Source organism: Heterodontus francisci, chromosome 1 (assembly GCF_036365525.1).
Source record: "Heterodontus francisci isolate sHetFra1 chromosome 1, sHetFra1.hap1, whole genome shotgun sequence".
Taxonomy (NCBI): Eukaryota; Metazoa; Chordata; class Chondrichthyes; order Heterodontiformes; family Heterodontidae; genus Heterodontus; species Heterodontus francisci.
In genome coordinates, this window is record NC_090371.1 from 283,318,061 (window position 1) to 283,340,426 (window position 22,366).

General features: G+C 44.5%; 1 protein-coding gene across 1 annotated transcript; it reads left to right on the plus strand.

Annotated features, from left to right (window-relative positions):
- The first annotated feature begins 3 nt into the window (after positions 1–3).
- On the plus strand, positions 4–21,970 carry LOC137377215 (epigen-like). Its single transcript, XM_068046748.1, has 5 exons — positions 4–97; positions 3,500–3,625; positions 8,797–8,926; positions 16,005–16,163; positions 18,707–21,970. Exons 1-5 carry the CDS (start codon positions 58–60, stop codon positions 18,759–18,761), a joined length of 510 nt encoding a protein of 169 aa, XP_067902849.1. The 5' UTR covers positions 4–57; the 3' UTR covers positions 18,762–21,970.
- Positions 21,971–22,366: the final 396 nt, after the last annotated feature.

Here is a 22,366-nt window from a genome sequence, read left to right on the forward strand (position 1 = left end):
GAAGCATTCCACAGACTGGAGTGAAAGTTAATTGGTAACCTGTTGTAGGTCTCGAGGATGGAATCTGCCACTGGGGGATTTATCTTCATAATAAGCGGTAAGGCGCATTTGATTTTGCAGCTCAATGGCCCTCTCTGTCTCTGAACAGCCTTTCAATCCCTCAGTAACTTTCAAAGGCACATAGGTGCTGTGTAAAAATGAGAAGCATGTATCTGATTTCCAGTGTACTGTCAATGCTCTAAACTGCAAGGGAGAATTCGAAAGTATTCAGAACTGTTCCCTGGGAAAAAGAAAGGGATTTAATCCCAGGGTTGTATTTTAAGGCAGAGAGGCTGCTTATGATGTGAGGCTGTATTTCTGTCACAAGAACAACATTGTGTGTATACATTCATAGCTCTCTCGGAAACGTGTTCTGCAGCGGATTAGACAGCACAGTGTGACTGAAAATAATTCCCAGTAACAGGGATGAGGGACTCCAGTTATGTGGAGAGACTGGAGAAGCTGGGATTATTCTCCTGAGAGCAGAGAAAGTTAAGGGGAGATTAATAGAAGTGTTAACATCACGAAAGGTTTTGATGGAGTAAATAGGGAGAAACTGTTTCCAGTGACAGGAGGGTCGGTAACCAGAGGGACACAGGTTTAATGTAATTGGCAAAGGAACCAGAGGGGAGATGAGAATTTTTTTTTACACAGTGAATTGTTGTGATCTGGAACGTGCTGCCTGAAAGGGTGGTGGAAGCAGATTCAATAGTAACTTTCAAAAGGGAATTTGATAAATACTTGAAAAGGAAAAATCTGCAGGACAATGGGGAATGAGCAGGGGAAGTGGGACTAATTGGATAGGTCTTTCAAAGAGCCAGCACAGACACGATGGGCTGAACGGCCGTCTCCTGTACTGGATCTTCCTATGAATTCAATTCCACTCTTGATTGGGAGGTTCTGTACATTCCAGTTAGCTGGTGGTTTATTAGTTATATATTGAACTACAATAGGTATCAAACGATGCCAGAATGATTTTACCTAACTTAGGACTTCTCCCATCGTTACTGCCAACTTCATGGGAAGGCCAGAGTATCCTCAGGTAAATCATACAGTACAGTGAGAAAGCTATGGATTCAAGTCCCAGTCCAGAGACTTGAGCACAAAGTCCAGGCTGACACTCCAGTGCAGTACTGTGAGTGCTGCACTGCCAGAGGTGCCGTCTTTCAGATGAGACATTAAACCGAGGTCCCATCTGCCCACTCACATGGACAGTAACAATCCCAAAGCCACTATTTTGAAGAGGGTAGAGGGGGGGGGGGGGGGGGGTGGGGGGCAGTTCACCCTGGTGTCCTGGGGTCAGTATTTATCCTTCAACCAAAATCACAAAAATACATTATCTGGTCACATTGCTGTTTGTGGGAGCTTGCTGTGCACAAATTGGTTGCTACATTTCCTACATTACCACAGTAACTACACTTCAAAGTACTTTGGGATGTACTGAAGTGGTGAAAGGCGCTATATAAATGCAAGTCTTTATTTCATTCTTCCTCTCTACCTCTCTTTCCTTCTTTAAGATGCTCCTTAGAACCTATCTCTTCAAACTGCCTCTTTGGCCATCTGCCCTAATATCTCCTCACGTGCCTTGGTGCCAAATTTTGCTTTGTAATGCTCCTTTGAAGTGCCCTGGGACGTATTGTATTAAAGGTGCTATACAAATACAAGTTATTGTTATTACTGTAATAATGTTAATTATAAGTGTAACTGATTGGATTTGACATTCTTTGGGTTTCTGTGAGTGAGTTTTGTTACTGTGTTTAATACATTAATATTGCTTTCCAGATATTCTATAAAGTTCCTTGCTTCTACTATTAGTTTATTAGGACCTACTTAAATGTGGGAACACAAAGTTCACCATAGCGTAAAAACCAAATCAGTATCTACATAACGGAAGGTGAATTAAGAGAATTTGATACACAGCGTATACAAAATGTTAACAGATGGGTAGTTATGAATGATAGTTCCTTGCCAGAAACATAAGTCACTGACAGTGATAGGTTTTAACAGCAGGGGCTGAATTTCCGCCCCCGTTTGGGGTGAGTATGGAGGCGGGTGAGCGCAAAAATTTGCATCGTCAGCCGGCGTGCCTGTTTACCAGCACCATCTCGCCCAGGGCCAATTCCGTGGAGGCTGTATCAACAGTGGAAGAACCACCCGCCTGTAAGTGGCGAGTAGCATATTAAGGTAGATTAATGGCCTATTTAGACCAATTGTCAGAGGCTTACTGCAATTTTTCAGTTGGTCTATGACCACCCACACCCCTCCCCCCCCATTGTACCCCCATGGCGTGGTGAACAGGCCAGCTGCCTGGAGACAGCCTCTCGCCCACAGACTGGGGGTCCAGCACTTCAGGCAGGCTTTGAGGCCCTCCCTGCCTGCCTGGAGACAGCTGTGGTTGCAGGCTGCCCTGTGCCCAGGGCTGCTGAGGCCATGATTTTAATTTAAAACTTTTAAAAGTTGTAGAGAGGTTGCCGCAGGACGGAGTCCTTAATTGGACAGTGTGCCCACCCTCTGGTCACTAATTGGCCAATTCAGGGAAAATCACTGCCGGGTAACTGTTTCCCACACAGTGTGGGGTCATGACCCCCATTTAACTCCAACAACCCAAAACCCGAATCCCCAAATTCTGCCCCCAATCACTGAAACTGACTCAAGGATGTTAGGCAGTAACAACTTACATTTATATTGTGTATTGGTTTAAGGAGCATCTTAAAGAAGGAGAAAGAGGCGGAGAGGTTTAGCGAGGGAATTCCACAGCTTTGGGCCCAGGCGGCTGAAGGCACAGTTGCTAGTGGTGGAGCAATGGAAGTGGAGGATGCACGAGAGGCCAGAATTGGAGGAGGGCAGAGATTTTGTAGGTTTACATGGAATTACATTGAGTCTACAGCACAAAACGGCCATTCAGCCCAACTGATCCATTCCAATGTTTATGCTCCATGTAAGCCTCCTCCCACTCATCCTCACCTAAACCTATCAGCATATCCTTCTAGTCCCCTTTCTCCCCAATATAGTTATCAAGCGTCCCCTTAAAATGCACCTACGCTATTCACCTCAGCTACTCCCTGTGGTAGCGAGTTCCACATTCTCACCACTCTCTGGGTAAAGAAGTTTCTCCTGAATTCCTGATTGGATTTATTAGTGACTATATTATATTAATGGCTCCTTGTTTTGGTAGTAGGACTGGAGGAGTTTACAGATATGGAGGGATTCAAACATAAGGGTGAGAATTTTTAAATCGAGGCATTGATGCCAATATAGGTCAGCGAGCACAGGGGGTGAAGGGTTCTTGTTATGAGTTAGGATACTGGCAGCAGAGTTTTGGTTTCCAGAGTGTCCAAAGGTGGGAGGCTGGCCCTTAGAACATTGGAGTGGACAGTCGTCTCTCCCCAGACCCTCTACTGCTGCCATCCGAACCCCGGTACCAGTGTGTCACTTACACGGCTGTTATGTTTTTTGCTAGCAATTCTTGCCCTGGCTACAGCTGCGAGTGAACTGACTGAAACACCCGTTACTGGATCTCTGCACACTTCAAACCTGTTTCAAAATGAATCAGATGCCCTGGAAACTATCACGCCAGAACCCGAAGGTAGGCTGGAAATCACCATTAAGCTTTACACTGGATTACACCAACGCTTCTTTAGTGGCGAGAGTCCGGTGTAAACAGTGTGAAAAAATTCATCACTTTTGCATTTCACAGGTACAATTTAAGCCACATGTAAAACTACATACATTTTTAAAAATATATTCTTTCATGCGATGTGGAGGTCACTGGCAAGTCCAGCATTTGTTATCCATCCTTAATTGCCCTAGAGAAGGTAACTGAGTGGCTTGCTAGGCCATTTCAGAGGGTAGTTAAGAGTCAACCACATTGCTGTGGGTCTGGAATCACATGTAGGCCAGACCAGATAAGGATGGCAGATTTCCTTCCCTAAAAGGCATTTATGAATCAGACGGCATTTTATGACAATTGATGATGGCTTCATGATACCATTACAGAGACTAGCTTTCAATTCTAGATTTTTTTTATTCATTGAATTTTTGTTATTTATTAATTAATTGTGTTTAAATTAGTCATTTGGTAGTACAGAACTTGAGCATTGCTGAAAATAGACATGTTGTTGAAGCTTTTCATCTAGCACTCATCAGGACAATCCACAAGAATACCAATGTAAGGGAAAGCAACAACTTTATACTGTATGAGAACTCTGATTGGTAGAGGCACTGCCATGGAGAATGCATCAGTTTATGGTGACTGACAGTTAACTGCCAGGCTTTGTTTGAAATTTAAACCAGACAGCTTGACTCTGATTAGTGAAGGCATTGCCCTGAGGAATGAACCAGTGAATGGCTGTCACTTATTTTGTTTAGCTGAAACAGGCACAATGTGTGTACGTGATCTTTCTGTCTGCAAAGATTAGGGCCCTGTGTATTAATATATGTAGCTACCAGCACGCACAAATGTGCCACACTGTGAGCCCTACTGACGATCTTAAATTGGTTGTCAGTGTAATTCTTAGCACACTGAGAATTATTTAGCAAATGTTGTCCAATCGCGGAATCACATCTAATGTTGGACACTGTGTTTTGAGTTTTGCAAGCACGGGCTAGTTGTGTACGGCCTGTATCTTGACCATTGCGAACAGTGGAAGGATGGCTGACTAAAGATATTTATAGAAATGTTATATGCTAATTGCATTCTTTGATGATGACTAGCATCAATCACAACAAGTTGCTTTTCTATGATGCTTGTAACACAGAAAAGATTATCAAATATGGCACTCAGCCACATGAGGTGATATTAGGGACAGGTGATCAAAAGTCCGGTCAAAGAAGTAGGTTTTAAGGAGCACCTCAAAGGAAAAGAGTGATCAAGAGAGACAGAGAGGTTTGGGGAGAAAAGTCCAGAACTTAGGCCTTAGACAGTTGAAGGCACAGCTACCAATGGTGGAGAGAAGGAAATCAGGGATGCACAAGAGGCCAGAATTTTGGAGGGTTGTAAGGCTGGAGGAGGTTACAGAAATAGGGAGGGTGCGAGGCCATGGAAGAATTTGAAAACAAGAATGAGAATTTTAATTTCTGCAATTCCCTCCTTAAACATCTCTGCATCTCTCTGCTCCTTAAAACCTACCTCTTTGACAAAGCTTTTGGTCACCAGTCCTAATATTTCTGTTGTTGTTGAGTAAGACAGTGAAAGGTATTTTGGCAGTACAGGAAATAAATGGATTGGATGGTTATTTCAAGCCTGTTATTAAAATGGGATGTTGAGTGGGGACAGACATGATTTACATCCGGTGCAAGAAACAGAGTAGTAAGGAGACAAAATCATCCCCAGATATATCTAATTTTTAAGGGTTGACCATCTAGGATCAACCACCTCCTTCTAGTGAGCTGATTGCTAAGTAAACGTCACAGATGTTAAAATATTTTTGCCCTAAACCTGAGCTTGGTGGTCATTTTAACTGTGCAATTAAAGCTCTGCACTGCTTGAAACATTTGACTTAACACTTGGACAGATGTTCAAGAGTTCTATTTGCTGTACACCTCATGCTTCAGGAACTCTCTGTCATTTTAATTATACATCAGTGTTGTGAGAATGATGCAATGCAACAGTGAGAAGTAATTGGAAACAGGAAAAAATATTTTGTGCGTCACATTATGTTTCTTAAAGAGCAAGTACAGAGAAGTGTAACAACTCCAAGATGCACTGCAGCAAGTCGTCAAGGCTCCAATGATTCCACATGGACTGCAGGTAGGTGGCTCACCATCATCTTCTCAAAGGCAATTAGGGATGGGCAATGCATGCCAACCTTACCAGTGATGCCCACATTCCATAAATGAATTGACAAGAAGTTTGCCAGAGTGGGGTCTGAAGGCAAGGGGTGACGCTTGTCTACAATTTACTGACCAGCATGGCCTCTGAGTGCTTTTTCCTTGCTGGGAACACCCAATCAAGAAATAAAGAAGGAACTTGCATTTATAAAGTTCCTTTCCTCACCTCAGGATGTCCCAAATTTCAGCCAGAGACACTTCTGATGTGCAGTAATGTGGGAAATTGTGGCAGTAAATTTGCTCACAGCAAGCTCCCACAAACAGGAATCTGGTAATGACTGGATACTCTGTTTTAAAAAATTATCTCATGGGATGTGGGCATCGCTGGCATCTGTTGCCCATCCCTAATTGCTCTTGAGAAGGTGCTGGTGGGCTGCCTTGTTGAACCACTGCAGTCCAGGTGGGGTAGGTACACCCACAGTGCTGTTAGGAAGGAAGGTCTAGGAATTTGACCCAGCGACAGTGAAGGAACAGCGATATAGTCCCAAGTTGGGATGATGTGTGGCTTGGAGGGGAACTTGCAGGTGGTGGTGTTCCCATGCATCTGCTGCCCTTATCCTTCAAGATGGTAGAGGTCGCAGGTTTGGAAGGTGCTATTGAAGGAGCCTTGGTGAGTTGCTCCAGTGAATTTTGTAGATGGTACACACTGCTGCCACTGTGCATCAGTGGTGGAGGGAGTGAATATTGAAGGTGGTGGATGAGGTGCCGATCAAGTGGGTTGCTTTGTCCTGGATGGTGTCGAGCGTCTTGAGTGTTGTTGGAGCTGCACCCATCCAGGCAAGTGATGTTGATTGAGAAATAAATATTGGCCCCAGGACATTGGGCAACTCCCCTGCTGTTCCTCCAAACAGTGCTGTTGGATCTTTTGCAGTAACCTGAGTGTGCAAAAAGGTCCTCGGTTTAATGTCTCATCCAAAAAATGCACCTCTGACAGTGCAGCACTCCCTCAGCACTGCAGTGGGAGTGTCACTTCGATTCTGTGCTCAAGTCTCTGGAGCGGAATCCATATTTATATTTTCCCTTCCTTTTATATCCTCTTCTGTTCAGAGTTCATGAAAGACTGGTGGAAGCAGATTCAATAGTAACTTTCAAAAGAGAATTAGATAAATATTTGAAAAGGAAAAAATGCAGGGCTATGAAAGAGTGATGGGGAAATGGGACTAATTGGATAGCGCTTTGAAAGAGCCAGCACAGGCACAATGGGCTGAATGGCCTCCTTCTGCGATGTTTAATTCTACAATTAGAACATTATGGATGATGGGGAAAGACAATCCTTCCTCTTAAATGTAAATTCTGACAGTTTCTCTGAAAGTAGAGTTATGTCTGCAAAAATGCATCTGATTTCTACAGTCTGTAAACATGAGGTCATCCAAAACTCTGCTGCCCCTATCCTAACTTGCACCAAATCCCATTCACCCATCTCCCATTGTTCGCTATCTGCACAGCCTCCCCAGCTCCCTATCTCTCTAATCTCCTCCAGCCCTGCAACCCTCCAAGATCTCTGTGCTCCTTCAAATCCTTGTACTTGAGTGTCCCTGATTTCCATTACTCCTTTATTGGTGGCCGTGCCTTCAGCTGCCAAGATCCTAAGCTCTGGAATTCCCTCCCTAAACCTCTCCACTTCCCTTTCCTCCTTTAAGACACTCCTTAAAACTTACCTATTTGACCAAGCTTTTGGTCACCTGTCATAATGTCTCCTTATGTAGCTGTGTGTAAAGTTTTGTTTGATAACACTCCCATGAAGTGCCTTGGGATATTTTACTACATTAAAGGTGCTATATATTGTTATGAGTGCTACCATTTGTTTTGTTACATTTTGAAGATTTGTGGTTTAAAACTGAAAAGGAGTCAATGGATGTTTTCTTTTACAAGGGACACTGAGAGGTCTGGACTGTAAACAGTTACTGAAAGGCACCTGTTTTCAAATAATTACCCAGCAGGGGTTGTTTTTGACTTGGGGAAAGATGTTTACTAAAGTGACAGGTCAAGATTTATAGGGGTCAGGAGGCTTGATTCTTGTGACATTGGTTATGGTTTCGCTTTGGACTGTGAGTTGGGATATGGATAATGGTTTGAAAAGACAGTTGGAGAAAATTTGTCAAGAAAGCCACACCCAGCTAAGATAAAAGCAAAATACTGCGGATGCTGGAAATCTGAAATAAAAACAAGAAATGCTGGAACCACTCAGCAGGTCTGGCAGCATCTGTGGAAAGAGAAGCAGAGTTAACGTTTCGGGTCAGTGACCCTTCATCGGAACAAGTCTGTTCCAGCTCTTTGAAAAAGACTGCCAGTTTTCCATCTCTTCAGAAGCTGAGAAGCAAGTGCAAGAAACTGCCTGAAACCCCTGTTACTGCATTTTCCCTGGAAAGCCTGCCCAAACTGATCTTCAATGTCACCTGTCAAGAACTGTTCTAGGAAGATCCCAGTGACAGCCATCAATACGTATTTGGGACTCCAAACCAGAAATGACCTCTGACATCTTTTCATATCTTCTCGTCTTTCTTCAATAATTAGCCAGAATTTTGGCCAACATTTTTTTTGTACTAACTCTCTTAAAAAGTAAATCTCTTCATTTTTTGGTTAACCGGTGTATGTGTGTGTGTGTGTGTGTGTGTGTGTGTGTGTGAGGGGCTAAGGTAAAAAGGGAACTTTTATATTTCAATCTGTGTGTTTATGCTTTACTTCATTACTGGTTAAGACTTGTTTTATAATAAGCTGATAATTTTGTTGTTCATTAAAGAAACCTGGTTGGTATATTTTATTCTGGAATAAAAATAGAGTCTATGATTGACCGTATCGGTTTAAATATATGTTGTGACCTGTGGAGAAGTGGAACTAGAATAAACAGTGCACTCCTCCCGCCTCGGTCGTAACAACATAAATACACGTTGTTGTTGATTCCTGAACTTTATTTTGTTCGTTTAACAGGAAGTCCTGATGTACCAATGGCTTTAAAAGGAAAACATTCCTGTTATGAAGGTGGCCAAAGTTATTGTATGAACGGTGACTGTAAATACCATGAAGATCAGGATCAGGCCACCAGATATCGCATCTGTGTGTAAGTCTACGAGAATTTTAATTTATTTTAAACCACCTGAAATGCTCAAAGTTGATGTCCTACCGGAAGAGAAAGTTAGTCAGTTTCCCTCCAGGGTTATTCTGAAATCTCCAGGAATTAAAGATTAATCTCCCGGATGCTGCTGTAGGCAAAAAGCCCAGGGAGAAAAATTATAGGGGCATTATTAAAAAGTTGATTTAACAAAAAAATAAACTCTTTGAACACTTTGGTTTTAATTAGAAGGAGAAGGGGCTGTCTGACTGAGAGTCAAGTATCTCCACTAAGCAACAGAGTCTGGTTGCTTTCTGATTGGCAGTGGGAAGGCGGTGAATTGCGATGATGGACATGTTGGGTGACCAATGGCAGGAATATGGTGGTGGGGTGGATGGAGGCAGGCGATCATGTGATACCACCTCCAGGAAATGTCCAGCCACAGTTGGCAAAGTTGACATTCACCACCGACGCACAGTGGCAGCAGTGTGTGCCATCTACAAGATGCACTGCGGCAACGCACCAAGGCTCCTTTGACAGCACCTTCCAAACCCGCGACCTCTACCAACTAGAAGGCCAAGGGCAGCAGATGCATGGGAACACCACCACCTGCAAGTTCCCCTCCAAGTCACACACCATCCTGACTTGGAACTATATCACCGTTCCTTCACTGTCGCTGGGTCAAAATCCTGGACCTCTCTTCCCTAACAGCACTGCGGGTGTACCTACCCCACATGGACTGCAGCGGTTCAAGAAGGCAGCTCACCACCACCTCCTCAAGGGCAATTAAGGATGGGCAATAAATGCTGGCCTGGCCAGTGATGCCCAGATCTCATGAAAGAATAAAAAAAAGAATGGCCATTGAAATTGAAATGTGTATTGATCAAGTGGGTCACAGGTCAAACCTCAGGCTGATTTTCTGTCAGTGATAACTGCTGCAGGTACAGGACCTGTATGTTACATTTTGCCTGATATTAGTCTTGTTGGTTTCAATGAAGAGTAAAATCAGGCATTGTGTTTCATCTGATTCCCTGCTTTTTCAACAGGCAGGTTAGGTTAAAATCGCCCCTTAGTTACTTTTTCTGAAATGGAAGTAGATTTTAGTTTAGTTTAGAGATACAGCACTGAAACAGGCCCTTCGGCCCACCGAGTCTGTGCCGACCATCAACCACCCATTTATACTAATCCTACATTAATTCCATATTTCTACCACATCCTCATCTGCCCCTCTATTTCCCTACCACCTACCTATACTAGGGGCAATTGCTAATGGCCAATTAACCTATCAACCAGCAAGTCTTTGGCATGTGGGAGGAAACCGGAGCACCCGGAGGAAACCCACGCAGACACAGGGAGAACTTGCAAACTCCACACAGGCAGTACCCGGAATCGAACCCGGGTCGCTGGAGCTGTGAGGCTGCGGTGCTAACCACTGCGCCACTGTGTCCCCCAGTGAGCTGGTTCATACTACCCAAATACAATCCCCGCAAATAGCTGGGCAGAAATAAAGCAACTCAGTAGTAATCTTGATCCGCAAGGTAGAAGGCATTTAAAATTCCCAAGGAAAGGCTGAGAGGTGACCTGATAGAGGTCTTTAACATTATGAAGGTGTTCAATAGGATAAAGGTAGAGAGAAAATGTTTCCACTTGTGGGGGAGAGATGAAGTAGAGGCTGTAAATATAAGACAGTCATAAATAAATCCGATCGGGAATTCAGGAGAAACCTCTTTACTCAGAGAGTGGTGAGAATGTGGAACTCACTTCCACAGGGAGTGGTTGAGGTGAATCGTATCGAGACATTTAAGGGGAAGCTGGATAAACACATAAGGGAGAAAGGAATAGAAGGATATGCTGATAGGGTGAGATGAAGAGGGGAGGGAGGAGGCTCATGTGGAGCATAAACACCAACATGTACCAGTTGGGCCGAATGGCCTGTTTCTGAGCTGTAAATTGTAGGAAAGTACTCCCGTCATCCCAAACTTCTGTCCTTTCCATATACCCCTCTTCAGAAAAAACACAAAGCCACTTTTTAAGCACAGGCACCATTTTGCACTCACTAATAAAAGAAAATTCCTCAGCTGTTCCCCTGATTAACCAGTGGAAGATCATCGGAGGTTTGGTGGAACTCCTGGATGGCTGTGTAAACAGAATTTATGCTGATGTTGTATTGGTCAATCGGTCAGACACCTAGAATAATTCCCAGTGCTAGTTCCCACAAATAGCGATGGGAAGAATGTCCAATCAACTTTGCCTTTGGTATTATAGAGGAAGGAATATTGTCCAGGAAACGGGGAGAACACTCTGCTCTTCTTCAAACTCTGCCTTGCGATCCTTTGCATCCATTAAGGGGCAGACCTGGTCTCTGTTATTAAAGTGGATAAAGCGGCTAAAAATAGAGTATAAATAGAATACAAAGGCAAGGACTTTATGTTAAAGCTTTTATAAAAACCTGGTCAGGCCCCAGCTGGATGGATGTTAAGGCCTTGGAGAGGGTGCAGAGGATATTTATTACAATGGGACCAGGGATGAGGGACTCCGGTTATGTGGAGACACTGGAGAAGCTGGGATTGTTCTCCTTAGAGGAGAGAAGGTTAAGGGGAGATTTAATAGATGTGTTCAATATAATAATGGGTTTTGATAAAATAATTAACGGAAAACTGTTTCCAGTAGCAGTCGGGTCCATAACCAGAGGATTTAAGGTAATTGGCAAAAGAACCAGACGGGGAGATGAGGAGAATGTTTTTTACACAGTGAGTTGTTGTGATTTGGAACCCACTGCCTGAAAGGGCGGTGGAAGCAGATTCAATAGTAACTTTTAAAAGGGAATTGGATAAATACTTGAATGGGAAATAGTTACAGGGCAATGGGAAAAGAGCAGGGGGAGTGGAACTAATTGGATAGCTCTTTCAAAGAGTTGGCACAGGCCTGATGGGTCGAATGGCCTCCTTCTGTGCTGTATGATTCTGTGTCTCAACTGAAGAATAAAGCAGCAATCGCTTTGTCACTGCACCATGTGTCAGCCCCAACTATCCTGCTATCCTGACAGGGCCAAATGAATTTGGAATGTTCTGATGTCATGAAAACATCCTAATCTCATGCCTCCAGACATCAAATGCTCTAAGTAAGAGTTCCAGACCATGAGTCATAAAAATGATCAAAGATGTTGAGCAAATGCAGTCTAGTATAGGTCATCAATATGGTTCCCCAACAGCTAACCTCATAGAGTCACAGAGTTATAGCAGCACAGAAGGAGGCCATTCAGCCCATCGAGACCATGCTGGCTCGCTGTAGAGCAATCCAGTCAGTCCCATTCGCCCGCTCTATTCCTGTAGCCCTGCAAGTTTATTTCCCTCAAGTGCCCATCCAATTTCCTTTTGATATTATTCATTGTCTCCGCTTCCACCACCCTCATAGGCAGCAAGTGACAGAGTTTCCTTCCAATTTCCCTTGCCTCCCTTCTTTATAGAAAAATATTGGACCAGAGTCTGCTTTGACGGCGGCAGGACAAGACTATAAAGACATGGAGGATCCTCGGCTTTAGAAACAGAGGCACAGAGTACAAAAGCAAAGGAGTTGTGCTAAACCTTTAATAAATCACTGGTTTGGATCCCTCTGGAGTATTGTGTTCATTTCTGAAAACTACACATTAGGAAGGATGTCAGAAGGATGGAAAGGGTGCAGAGGACATTTACTAGAACGGTACCAGGGATGAGGGACTTCAGTTATGTGGAGAAACTGGGATTGTTCTCCTTAGAGTAGAGAAAGTTAAGGAGAGATTTAATTGGGGCGTTCAAAATCATGAAGGGTTTTGATGGAATAAATAAAAATTGTTTCCAGTGACAGGAAGGCGGTGGCATAGTGGTAATGTCATTTGCCTAGTAATCCAGGGGCCCAGGCTAATGCTCTGGGGACATGGGTTTGAATCTTACCACAGCAGATGGTGACATTTGACTTCAATAAATAAATCTGGAATTAAAAGCTAGTTTAATGGTGACCATGAAACCATTGTCGATTGCCGTGAAGACCCATCTGGTTCACTAATATCCTTTAGGGAAGGAAATCTGCCGTCCATACCTGGTCTGACCTACGTGTGACTCCAAACCCACAGCAATGTGGTTGACTCTTAAATGTCCCAGCAAGCCACTCAGTTCAAGAGCAATTAGGGATAGGAAATAAATGCTGGCCTAGCCAGTGACGCCCACCTCCCAAAAATGAATGAAAAAAGAAGGAGGGTTGGTAACCAGAGGGCACAGATTTAGGATAATTGGAAAAAGAACCAGAGGGGTGATAAGGAGAATTATTTTTTACACAGCGAGTTGTTGTGATCTGGAATGCGCTGCCTGAAAGGGGGTTGGAAGCAGATTCAATAGTAACTTTCAAAAGGGAATTGGATAAATACTAGAAAAGGAAAAATTTGCAGGGCTGTGGGGAAAGAGCAGGGACTAATTGGAAAATTCTTTCAAAAAGCTGACATTGCGATTATGCATCAAATGGCTGCCTTCTGTGCTATAAGAATACATGAATGTCCACTATGATTGGCTCCTCTCCACGGCAGCATCACTGAGATTGGGAACTTAGTGGCAGGGAGGAATCGCGAGGGGAAACTTAGACCCTGTCACTCTATGGCAGTCCCAGGTGTTGTGGCAGTGAATTGTCTCTGTGTGCTACTTTGGTATTTTTAAATACTATTGTTAAACATTATTTATTATTCCTTTGTAGTTTATATTCCTGTTATTTGTAGCAGACGAGTTAATGGCCCACATTTTGCAGGCAGCGATGAATCAACAGTACTTGCTGCTGACCTCCAAGACAGCTGCCCACAAAGATCTCGCAATCTCTGTTATGTTGTCTCCCCTTTCCAGATGGCAGTTTAATTCTGGTGCCAAGTCAAGGGGCTCTCCAGGCATGCAGCAGCAGTGCTATCAGCAGGCAGTGTAAGCAGCCAATCACATTGAAGTATTCTAAGAGCCAACAAACCAGGAAGTTAAAGCACTTAATACTGTTCAATTTTCAGATAGCGAAATAAATGATTATGATTGGATTAAGCTCGAAGCTAAAATAAAGATAGAAACAAACTTTTAAAGCAATTTAAATTGTTTTTAAAATATGTACATTTTTATAACGGAGAAATTTGACATTCCACAAATTAAAAAAAATAGTTTTTCAAGGCCAGTTAGGGTGTCCAGCAGTAATTATAAAGTTAGTGCACCATTAAAAAAACAGTTACACCTACAACAAGGTGTAACCTTTTCAAGAGCTTTGATCTATGAAGATTATTACCTTAAGAGTGGAAGTTCTCCAATTCAATTGATTTCCCATTGATTGCAGTCTGGTGTGGGGGAGGGTACCTCAACAGTGCATCCTCTGGAGAAATGTAGAATCACTAACAGCAACATCTGGATTTCCATGTTATTCTACACATGTGCAGACTCCGGAAGTCGCTGTCAGTTTCAGAGGAGAAATGAAACAGTTTTGCTGTTATTACAACTGCAAAATCCGGGCCATTGTGTTTGTGTCAAACTCCTGTCTGATACATTATCAGCTTTATAAAATACTACAAATGCAAATTTGTTGCAAGGACATTTACACACCGGCTAAAAAGCAGGGCATTGATGAATTTCAACCCCTTTTGAATATTGAATTTGTTTATAACTTTTCCTCACATTTCACCACCTAACATCTGCAAAGGTGCTGTGTAACATGTGTCTAACGTTGTAAGTTCCCCCGGGTTGGTTGTTATGTCGGGAAAAATTTAATCCCCTTTTTATGCTGCAGTACAGCGCTCTGGTTAGACCATATCTGGTGTAACTGCACTCAGTACTGGGCATCAACCCTCTGGAAGAATATAATTGTCCTGGAGAGGTTGTGGCAGAGATACACCTGAATGATACTGGAGCTAGGAGGGTTAAATTATGAGGACAGGCTGCACTGACTTTCTTGCATTCCTTTGTGTATAGAAGATTAAGGGGTGATCTGATTGAGGTCTTCAAGATGGTTAAAATATATGACTGAAGTATATGATAGAGTAGATAGAGAGGAACTATTTCCGCTGGTGGGGGGAGTCCAGAACAAGGGGGCAGAACCTTAAAATTAGAGCCAGGTCGTTCATGGGTGATGTCAGGAAACACTTCTTCACGCAAAGGGTAGTGGAAATCTGGAATTCTCTAACATGTTGAGCCTGGGGCATCAGTTGAAAGAGTATTAAGAGCTATGGAACCAAGGTGGGTAGATAGAGTTAAGATACAGATCAGGCAGGATCTAACTGAATTTTGGAATGGGTTTGAGGGGCTGAATGGCCTCCTCATGTTTCTATGTTCCTTACGATTTGCAACAACCAACACCTACAAACCATTGACTAGAAACTGAACTGGACCAACCACAAATGCTGTGGCTACAAGAGCAGGTCAGAGGATAGGAATCCTGCGGAGAGTAACCCACTTCCTGACTCCCCAAAGCCTGTCCACCAACTACAAGGTACAAGTCAGGAGTGTGATGGAATACTTTCCACTTGCCTGGATGGGTGCAGCTCCAACAACACTCAAGAAGCTCGACACCATCCAGGACAAAGCAGCCCGCTTGACTGGCACACCATCCACCACCTTCAACATTCACTCCCTCCAACACAGACGCACAGTGGCAGCAGTGTGTATCATCTACAAGATGCACTGCAGCAACTCACCAAGGCTCCTTCGACAGCACCTTCCAAACCCGCGACCTCTACCACCTAGAAGGACAAGGGCCGCAGATGCATGGGAACACCAAAACCTGCAAGTTCCCCTCCAAAGCCACACACTATCCTGACTTGGAACTATATCGCCGTTCCTTCACTGTCGCTGGGTCAAAATCCTGGAACTCCCTTCCTACCAGCACTGTGGGGGTACCTACCTGACATGGACTGCAGCGGTTCAAGAAGGCAGATCACTACCACCTTCTCAAGGGCAATTAGGGATGACAATGAATGTGGGCATAGCCAGTGACACCCACATTCCCCGAATGAATCAATCAATAAATAAATCAGATCAAGTACACAAACAACAGTCTTGTTTTTATGTTCAAATGGATGAATCTTATGTGTTTGCTTTTCCAGTTGTAAGCCAGGATACGCAGGAGAAAGGTGTCAGGAGCTGTCATTATTGACTCACAAACACCTGGAGTCAGAACGATACTTGTACATCACTGTTGGGTTTGGTATCGGACTGTTGCTCAGTGGACTCGCTGTCATTCTCTATTACTGCTGTCGAAACAGGTAAGCCCAGTGACAAAATAAAGCTCATATTAAAGGAGCTGACTATTTTCAAAAAAGAAAGAACTTGCATTTCTATAGCACCTTTCACAACCTCAGGACCTCCCAAAGCACTTCACAGTCAATGAAATAACTTTTGAAGTGTAGTCACACTTGTCCTGTCTCCCCAAAGCCTGTCCACCATCTACAAGGCACAAGTCAGGAGTGTGTTGGAATACTCTCCACTTGCCTGGATGGGTGCAGTTCCAACAACACTCAAGAAGCTTGACACCATACAGGACATAGCAAGCCACTTGATTGGCACACCATCTACAAACATTCACTCCCTCCACCACCGACGCACAGTGGCAGCAGTGTGTACCATCTACAAGATGCACTGCAGCACCGCACCAAGGCTCCTTCGACAGCACCTTCCAAACCCGCGACCTCTACCATCTAGAAGGACAAGGGCAGCAGATGCATGGGAACATCACCACCTGCAAGTTCCCCTCCAAGTCACACACCATCCTGACTTGGAACTATATCACCGTTCCTTCACTGTCACTGGGTCAAAATCCTGGAACTCCCTTCCTAACAGCACTGTGGGTGTACCTACCCCACATGGACTGCAGCGGTTTAAGAAGGCAGCTCACCACCACCTTCTCAAGGGCAATTAAGGATGGGCAATAAACACTGGCCTAGCCAGCGATGCCCACATCCCCCGAATGAATAAAAAAAAGAAACACAGCAGTCAATTTTGCCCACAGCAAACTCCCACAAACAGCGATGTGATAATGATCAGATAATCTGTTTAATTTTTACGGATGTCGTTGAAGGGGTGAATCTTGAGGCAGGACACTGGGGAGAATTTCCCCACTCTTCCTCAAAATATTGGTCTTAGGAGAGAGCAGATGGGGCCTCGGGTTAACATCCATAACCCTCCGCAGTCTCTACGCTCCTGCAATTCTGGCCTCTTGAGCATTTCATATTTTAATTGCTCCACCATTGGGGCCGTGCCTTCAGCTGTCTGGGCCTAAGCTCTGGAATTCCCTCCCTAAACCTCTCCACCTCTCTCTCTCCTCCTTTAAGCCACTCCTTAAAACCTAACTCTTTGACCAGTTGTTTGGTCAGCTGTCTTTTTGTGTGATAGCATTCCTGTGAAGTGTTTGGGGTGTTTTACTATGTTAATGCTGTTGTATGAATGCAAGTTGTTGTTAGATATGATTCATTTACTGGTTCAGTATCCATCGGGGAGGGGGGGAGGGGGAGGACCCTAAGGCATGTTTTAATAATTTGCCTTATATGCAGTTGATTTTCCATTCTTGTTATTTGTTAATTTCCGATTGATATGCAGACTGGGTCATGATTTTAAAATGATCACTAATGGACTGAGGGAAGAGACTGGGGCTGGAAAAGTTTTATAAATTGGATGCAGCATGGAATGCTTTGCCACTAGTAATGTTTCAGACATTGTGGGTTTGATTTTAAGAGCCCACTGCCACTCTCGGAGGCGGGCTGCACGCCAAAGAGCCGCTGCTAGCTCCAGTGCGGTGGCTCATTTAAATAGCCGGGACAGCCCGCCGCCTCCCTCATTTAAATAGCCGGGACAGCCCGCCGCCTCCCCCATTTAAATAGCCGGGACAGCACGCTGCCTCCCCCTCACCCCATTCACGTGGAGGGAGCAGGATGACAATCGCCAGCAATGGCGTCAGCTGCCTGTGCGCAGATACTGGCGCCATTGTTAAAGGGCAGCCAGCCTTGCCAGCAAATTTTAATTTTTAAAGTGAATCCCCCACCAAAATTTACAAAATAAAATTGTAACACCCCTTTGCAACCCCCAACTCCCAATAAAAATTACATTAGGTATTTGCCCTTTCCCCACAAAGCACTTAGCTTTGAATTCTGACCTTCCCCACCCCCCCACCCCAAGACTGTATAAAGTTGAAAGTTCACCCCTTGCACCATCCCCGACACTGATGATGCTTATTTGACCCCGTTCCCCACAACACGCACAGAAAATCTTAGCTCCTTCCCCCTCCCCACCAGTGTGATGCCTGCTTTCCCCAGACGGGGAATTGAAGGCATGGGCGTGCCGACCGCCGCACGGAAGATCGTGGTGGGACCGGAAGATTGCCGAGAAGTATATTTAAATGAATTGCTTTTATAGATTTAAATATGGAAATGGTGTTCCCAGCAGCGGGGGGGATTGGGGCCGCCACGGAGCCTCGCTGTCGCCGGGAGGATTGGGCCGCTCCTGCTCGGCGTCGGCCTCTGTGGTGGACCCCCGCCGGAACCATCTTCCAGCACCCCCTGCCACAGAGCCCAATGTCGGGGGCTCGATAAAATCCAGCCCAGTTGCACCTTGGAAGGAAAAAAATGGGATAAATATTTGAAGCTGAGGAAGATACAGGCTTTCCGGAAGGAAGCTGAACAGTGGGATTCATTTTCCGGATTGCAGTAGCAAGGAGCCAGCACAGATGTGATGGGCCAAACAGCCTCCTTCGTGTGGGCTTAAACTTCTATTGTTTTATGTTTAGCATTGTGACAGCGCTTGTATTTGTTTCCAGATGCCAGCAGTCAAAAACAACGTACAGTAAATGCTCCGTAGAGGCAAGAGTTTGACCTTCACTGTGACTTACACCAATGACAATCGACAAACAAATTCCTGGTGCTGTTATGACCGAACAGCATCTCACTTTGGTGAAAATCGATTGACACTAGGGATTAACCTGGAAGAGAACTCTGCATATCTGCGTCACAGCATAAACACAGTGTATTTTCACAACTATAGAAGAATGTACACATTACTGAGCACCTCATGTAAGATCCCATGGCCTTGAGTTCCTTTAATTCAGCGCAGCGATGTTTGATAAGCTAATATTTAAATAATGACGTGCCTGATTACACTCTGTGTCTCCCCTCCAAGCAGCAATCTGCCCACCCAGATCAGACTTCTTCCGGGTTTGTTTTCCCGGTTGGGGTACAGTTAGTTTATCACCGCTAGGTTGTTGGGAGGGGTTAGTTTATCACCGCTAGGTTGTTGGGAGGGGCCTCAGTATTTTTGGCCAGGGAGAGGAGATTCAGCTGCTCCAAACTGGAACCCATTCCCATATGCTGTCTGGTCATTCTTCCAGAAACTACACACTTAGGGCATGATGGTGAGGCTGAGCTGTGAGGCCTAAGGCTTGATTCCCAGTTGCCGCTGAGTTCGCTGATCTGTGGGGCAGGGCAGGGGTCAAGCTGCTTCCAATTGTCCTGGACAGTAGGGAGAGCGCAGGGGCAAGAAAACCCACCCAGAGTCCTTGCTACAGAAAGCTAGAAAGGATCTACGTAATACTACTGCCCTGACATCAGCCCAGGAGTACTCAAGGTGTTGGATGAAGACTGGATAAACTACAGGAACAGGAAGAGGCCTTTCAGCCTTGAGCTTGTTCCCTCCATTCAATTAGATCATGACTGATCTGTATTTTAACTCTACCTACCTGCCCTGATTCCACAGCCCTTAATCCCCTTATCCAACAAATTTCAATTGACCTCCAGCCTCAAAAGGTTTTCTGGGGTGAGAGAGTTCCAGATTTCCACTCCCCTTTGTGTGAAGAAGTGTTTCCTGACATCACCCCTGAACGACCTGACTCTAATTTTAATCTAATTCCCCCTTGTTCTGGACTCACCAGAAGAAATAATTATAAAAATAGAAAGTGCTGGAAATACTCAGCAGGGCAGGTAGCACCTGTGAAGAGAGAAACAGAGTTAATGTTTTAGGTCAACGACCTTTCATCAGAACTGGGAAAGGTTAGAAATATAACAGGTCTTTAGCAAGTGCAGAGGCGGATAAAGGGGGGAGGAGAGGAAAGAACAAAAGGAAGGTCTGTGATTGAGTAGAAGGCAGGAGAGAGTAAATGATAAAAAGGGAAGATGGTGCAAGACGAAAGGAGATGATATTGGGCAAGTAAAGAAAAAAAAACGTGGGTCTAGAGGAGGTGTAAATGGGAACAGCGGAATCATTACCAACAGAGGGCGGGAACAGTTACTCTGATCTATCTGATCAAATCCTTTAATCACTTTAAACACTTCGATTAGATCATCCCTTAATCTTCCATACTCAGGGGCAGGGAGTATATGGAGTTCGGTTATGGCTATGCATGGTCAAAAATCTAACTGACACTTGGGTGGAAACTTTATGATCCTGCTCTGCTGCTGTACAGAGGTGAAGTCTGATTCACGTATGGCACAGCTATGTGCCAGTCAGAATTCCCAGGGCCAGGCTATTTAGGTAAAACAGGTGGGCCTCTGGCATCAGAAGCCACAGAGCTGGAACACTTGCTTAGGTGTGGGTGACAGGAAGGGGGAAATCTGGGGAGAAAGCCGGATAACAACACCTGCTTGCATTTTTATAGCAATTTTAACATAGCAAACAAGTCCCAACTCACTTCAAGGGAACAATTATCAGACGCAATTTGACACTGAGCCACATAAGGAGGTATTAGGACAGGTGAGCAAAAACTTGGTCAAAGAGGTAGGTTTTACAGAGTGTCTTAAAGGAGTAGAAAGGGGTAGAGAGGTGGAGAGGTTTATGGAAGGAATTGCAGAGATTAGGGTCGAGACAACTGAAGGCACAGCTGCCAGTGATGGATTGAAGGATAACAGGAATGGAGAAGAGGCCAGAATTGGAGGAATGCAGAGATCTTAGTTTAGAGATACAGCACTGAAACAGGCCCTTCGGCCCACCGAGTCTGTGCGACCATCAACCACCCATTTATACTAATCCTACATTGATCCCACATTCCCACCAAACATCCCCACCTGTCCCTATATTTCCCCTACCACCTACCTATACTAGGGGCAATTTATAATGGACAATTTACCTACCAACCTGCAAGTCTTTGGCATGTGGGAGGAAACCGGAGCACCCGGACGAAACCCAAGCAGACACAGGGAGAACTTGCAAACTCCGCACAGGCAATACCCAGAATTGAACCCGGGTCACTGGAGCTGTGAGGCTGTGGTGCTAACCACTGCGCCACAACTCTTGGAGAGTTGTAGGGGCTGGAGCAGGTCACAGAGGTAGGGAGAGGGTGAGACCATGGATAGAATTGAAAACAAGGATTGAAAATTCTAAATATGAGGCAGAGGAAATGCATACTGCCTTTCCAGAAAGGCTGCTTTGGTGACAAGAGCTGATCAGTTTTGAGGCCAGGTGTGGCAAACTTTAAGATTCAAATGTCCAGTCTGGACCTTCTACAAGGAGGCATAACATTGTGTTTAGGGTACCAGGGGCTGGGGATTCTACCACTTGCAATTACTGACTGCTCTCCCTCTGCAGTAATATCCCAGTGATGGTCTGAGGGAAAAGCTCAGCTTTACATGAGAGGCTCCTGCCCCAGTTTTCCCCTCTGGTATCCTGCCCTAGATCCCTCAAGCACATTCTGGGTTTTCTAGACTCACACGTAGATGACTGCTCCTCAGTCTAAGTCCATGCCTTCTGGTGAAGAGGGGAGAGAACAGCAGTCTGCTCTCCAGTTTAAGCTATTAGCTCAGTAAACAGATTAGTCTGAAATTTCCCTAACCTTCATGAGCAGACACAACCTCTGTCCCCCTTTCACTTACAGTCTCGGAACTTGCTGTATCTCCACAATTATATCAAATTGAAGTCCATTTAGCTTTTTTAAAATTTAAATTGAGCTGTACAATCAACATTATGCATTGTCAATATTTATTCGTTAATACAAATAAATTATTTTTTATCCTAATGTAAAACTCATTATGCATCAGGTTAAACCTACTGCTGTAAAAATTATATTACAATATATTTCTAGTAATATTTTTACAAAGTTGATTCTGTTTGACTGAACCATTATTTATATCCATCTCATTGACCAGAAACTGAACTGGACCAACCATATAAATACCATGGCTACAAGAGCAGGTCAGAGGCTGGGAATCCTGTGGCGAGTAACTCACCTCCTGACTCCCCAAAGCCTGTCCACCATCTACAAGGCACAATTCAGGAATGTGATGGAATACTCTCCACTTGCCTGGATGAGTGCAGCCCCAACACTCAGGAAGCTCGACACCATCCAGGACAAAGCAGCCCACTTGATCCACCACCTTAAACATTTACTCCCTTCACCACTGATGCACAGTGTGTACCATCTACAAGATGCACTGCTGCAACTCACTACGCCTCCTTCAACAGCACCTTCCAAACCCGCGACCTCCACCTCCTA

Excerpts from the sequence above, each read along its gene's own strand:
- LOC137377215 (XM_068046748.1), top strand. The coding sequence starts at position 58 with ATGGAATCTGCCACTGGGGGATTTATCTTCATAATAAGCG. Across the intron at positions 3,626-8,796 it reads TATCACGCCAGAACCCGAAG|GAAGTCCTGATGTACCAATG; the intron begins GTAGGCTGGAAA and ends TTCGTTTAACAG. Across the intron at positions 8,927-16,004 it reads ACCAGATATCGCATCTGTGT|TTGTAAGCCAGGATACGCAG; the intron begins GTAAGTCTACGA and ends TTGCTTTTCCAG.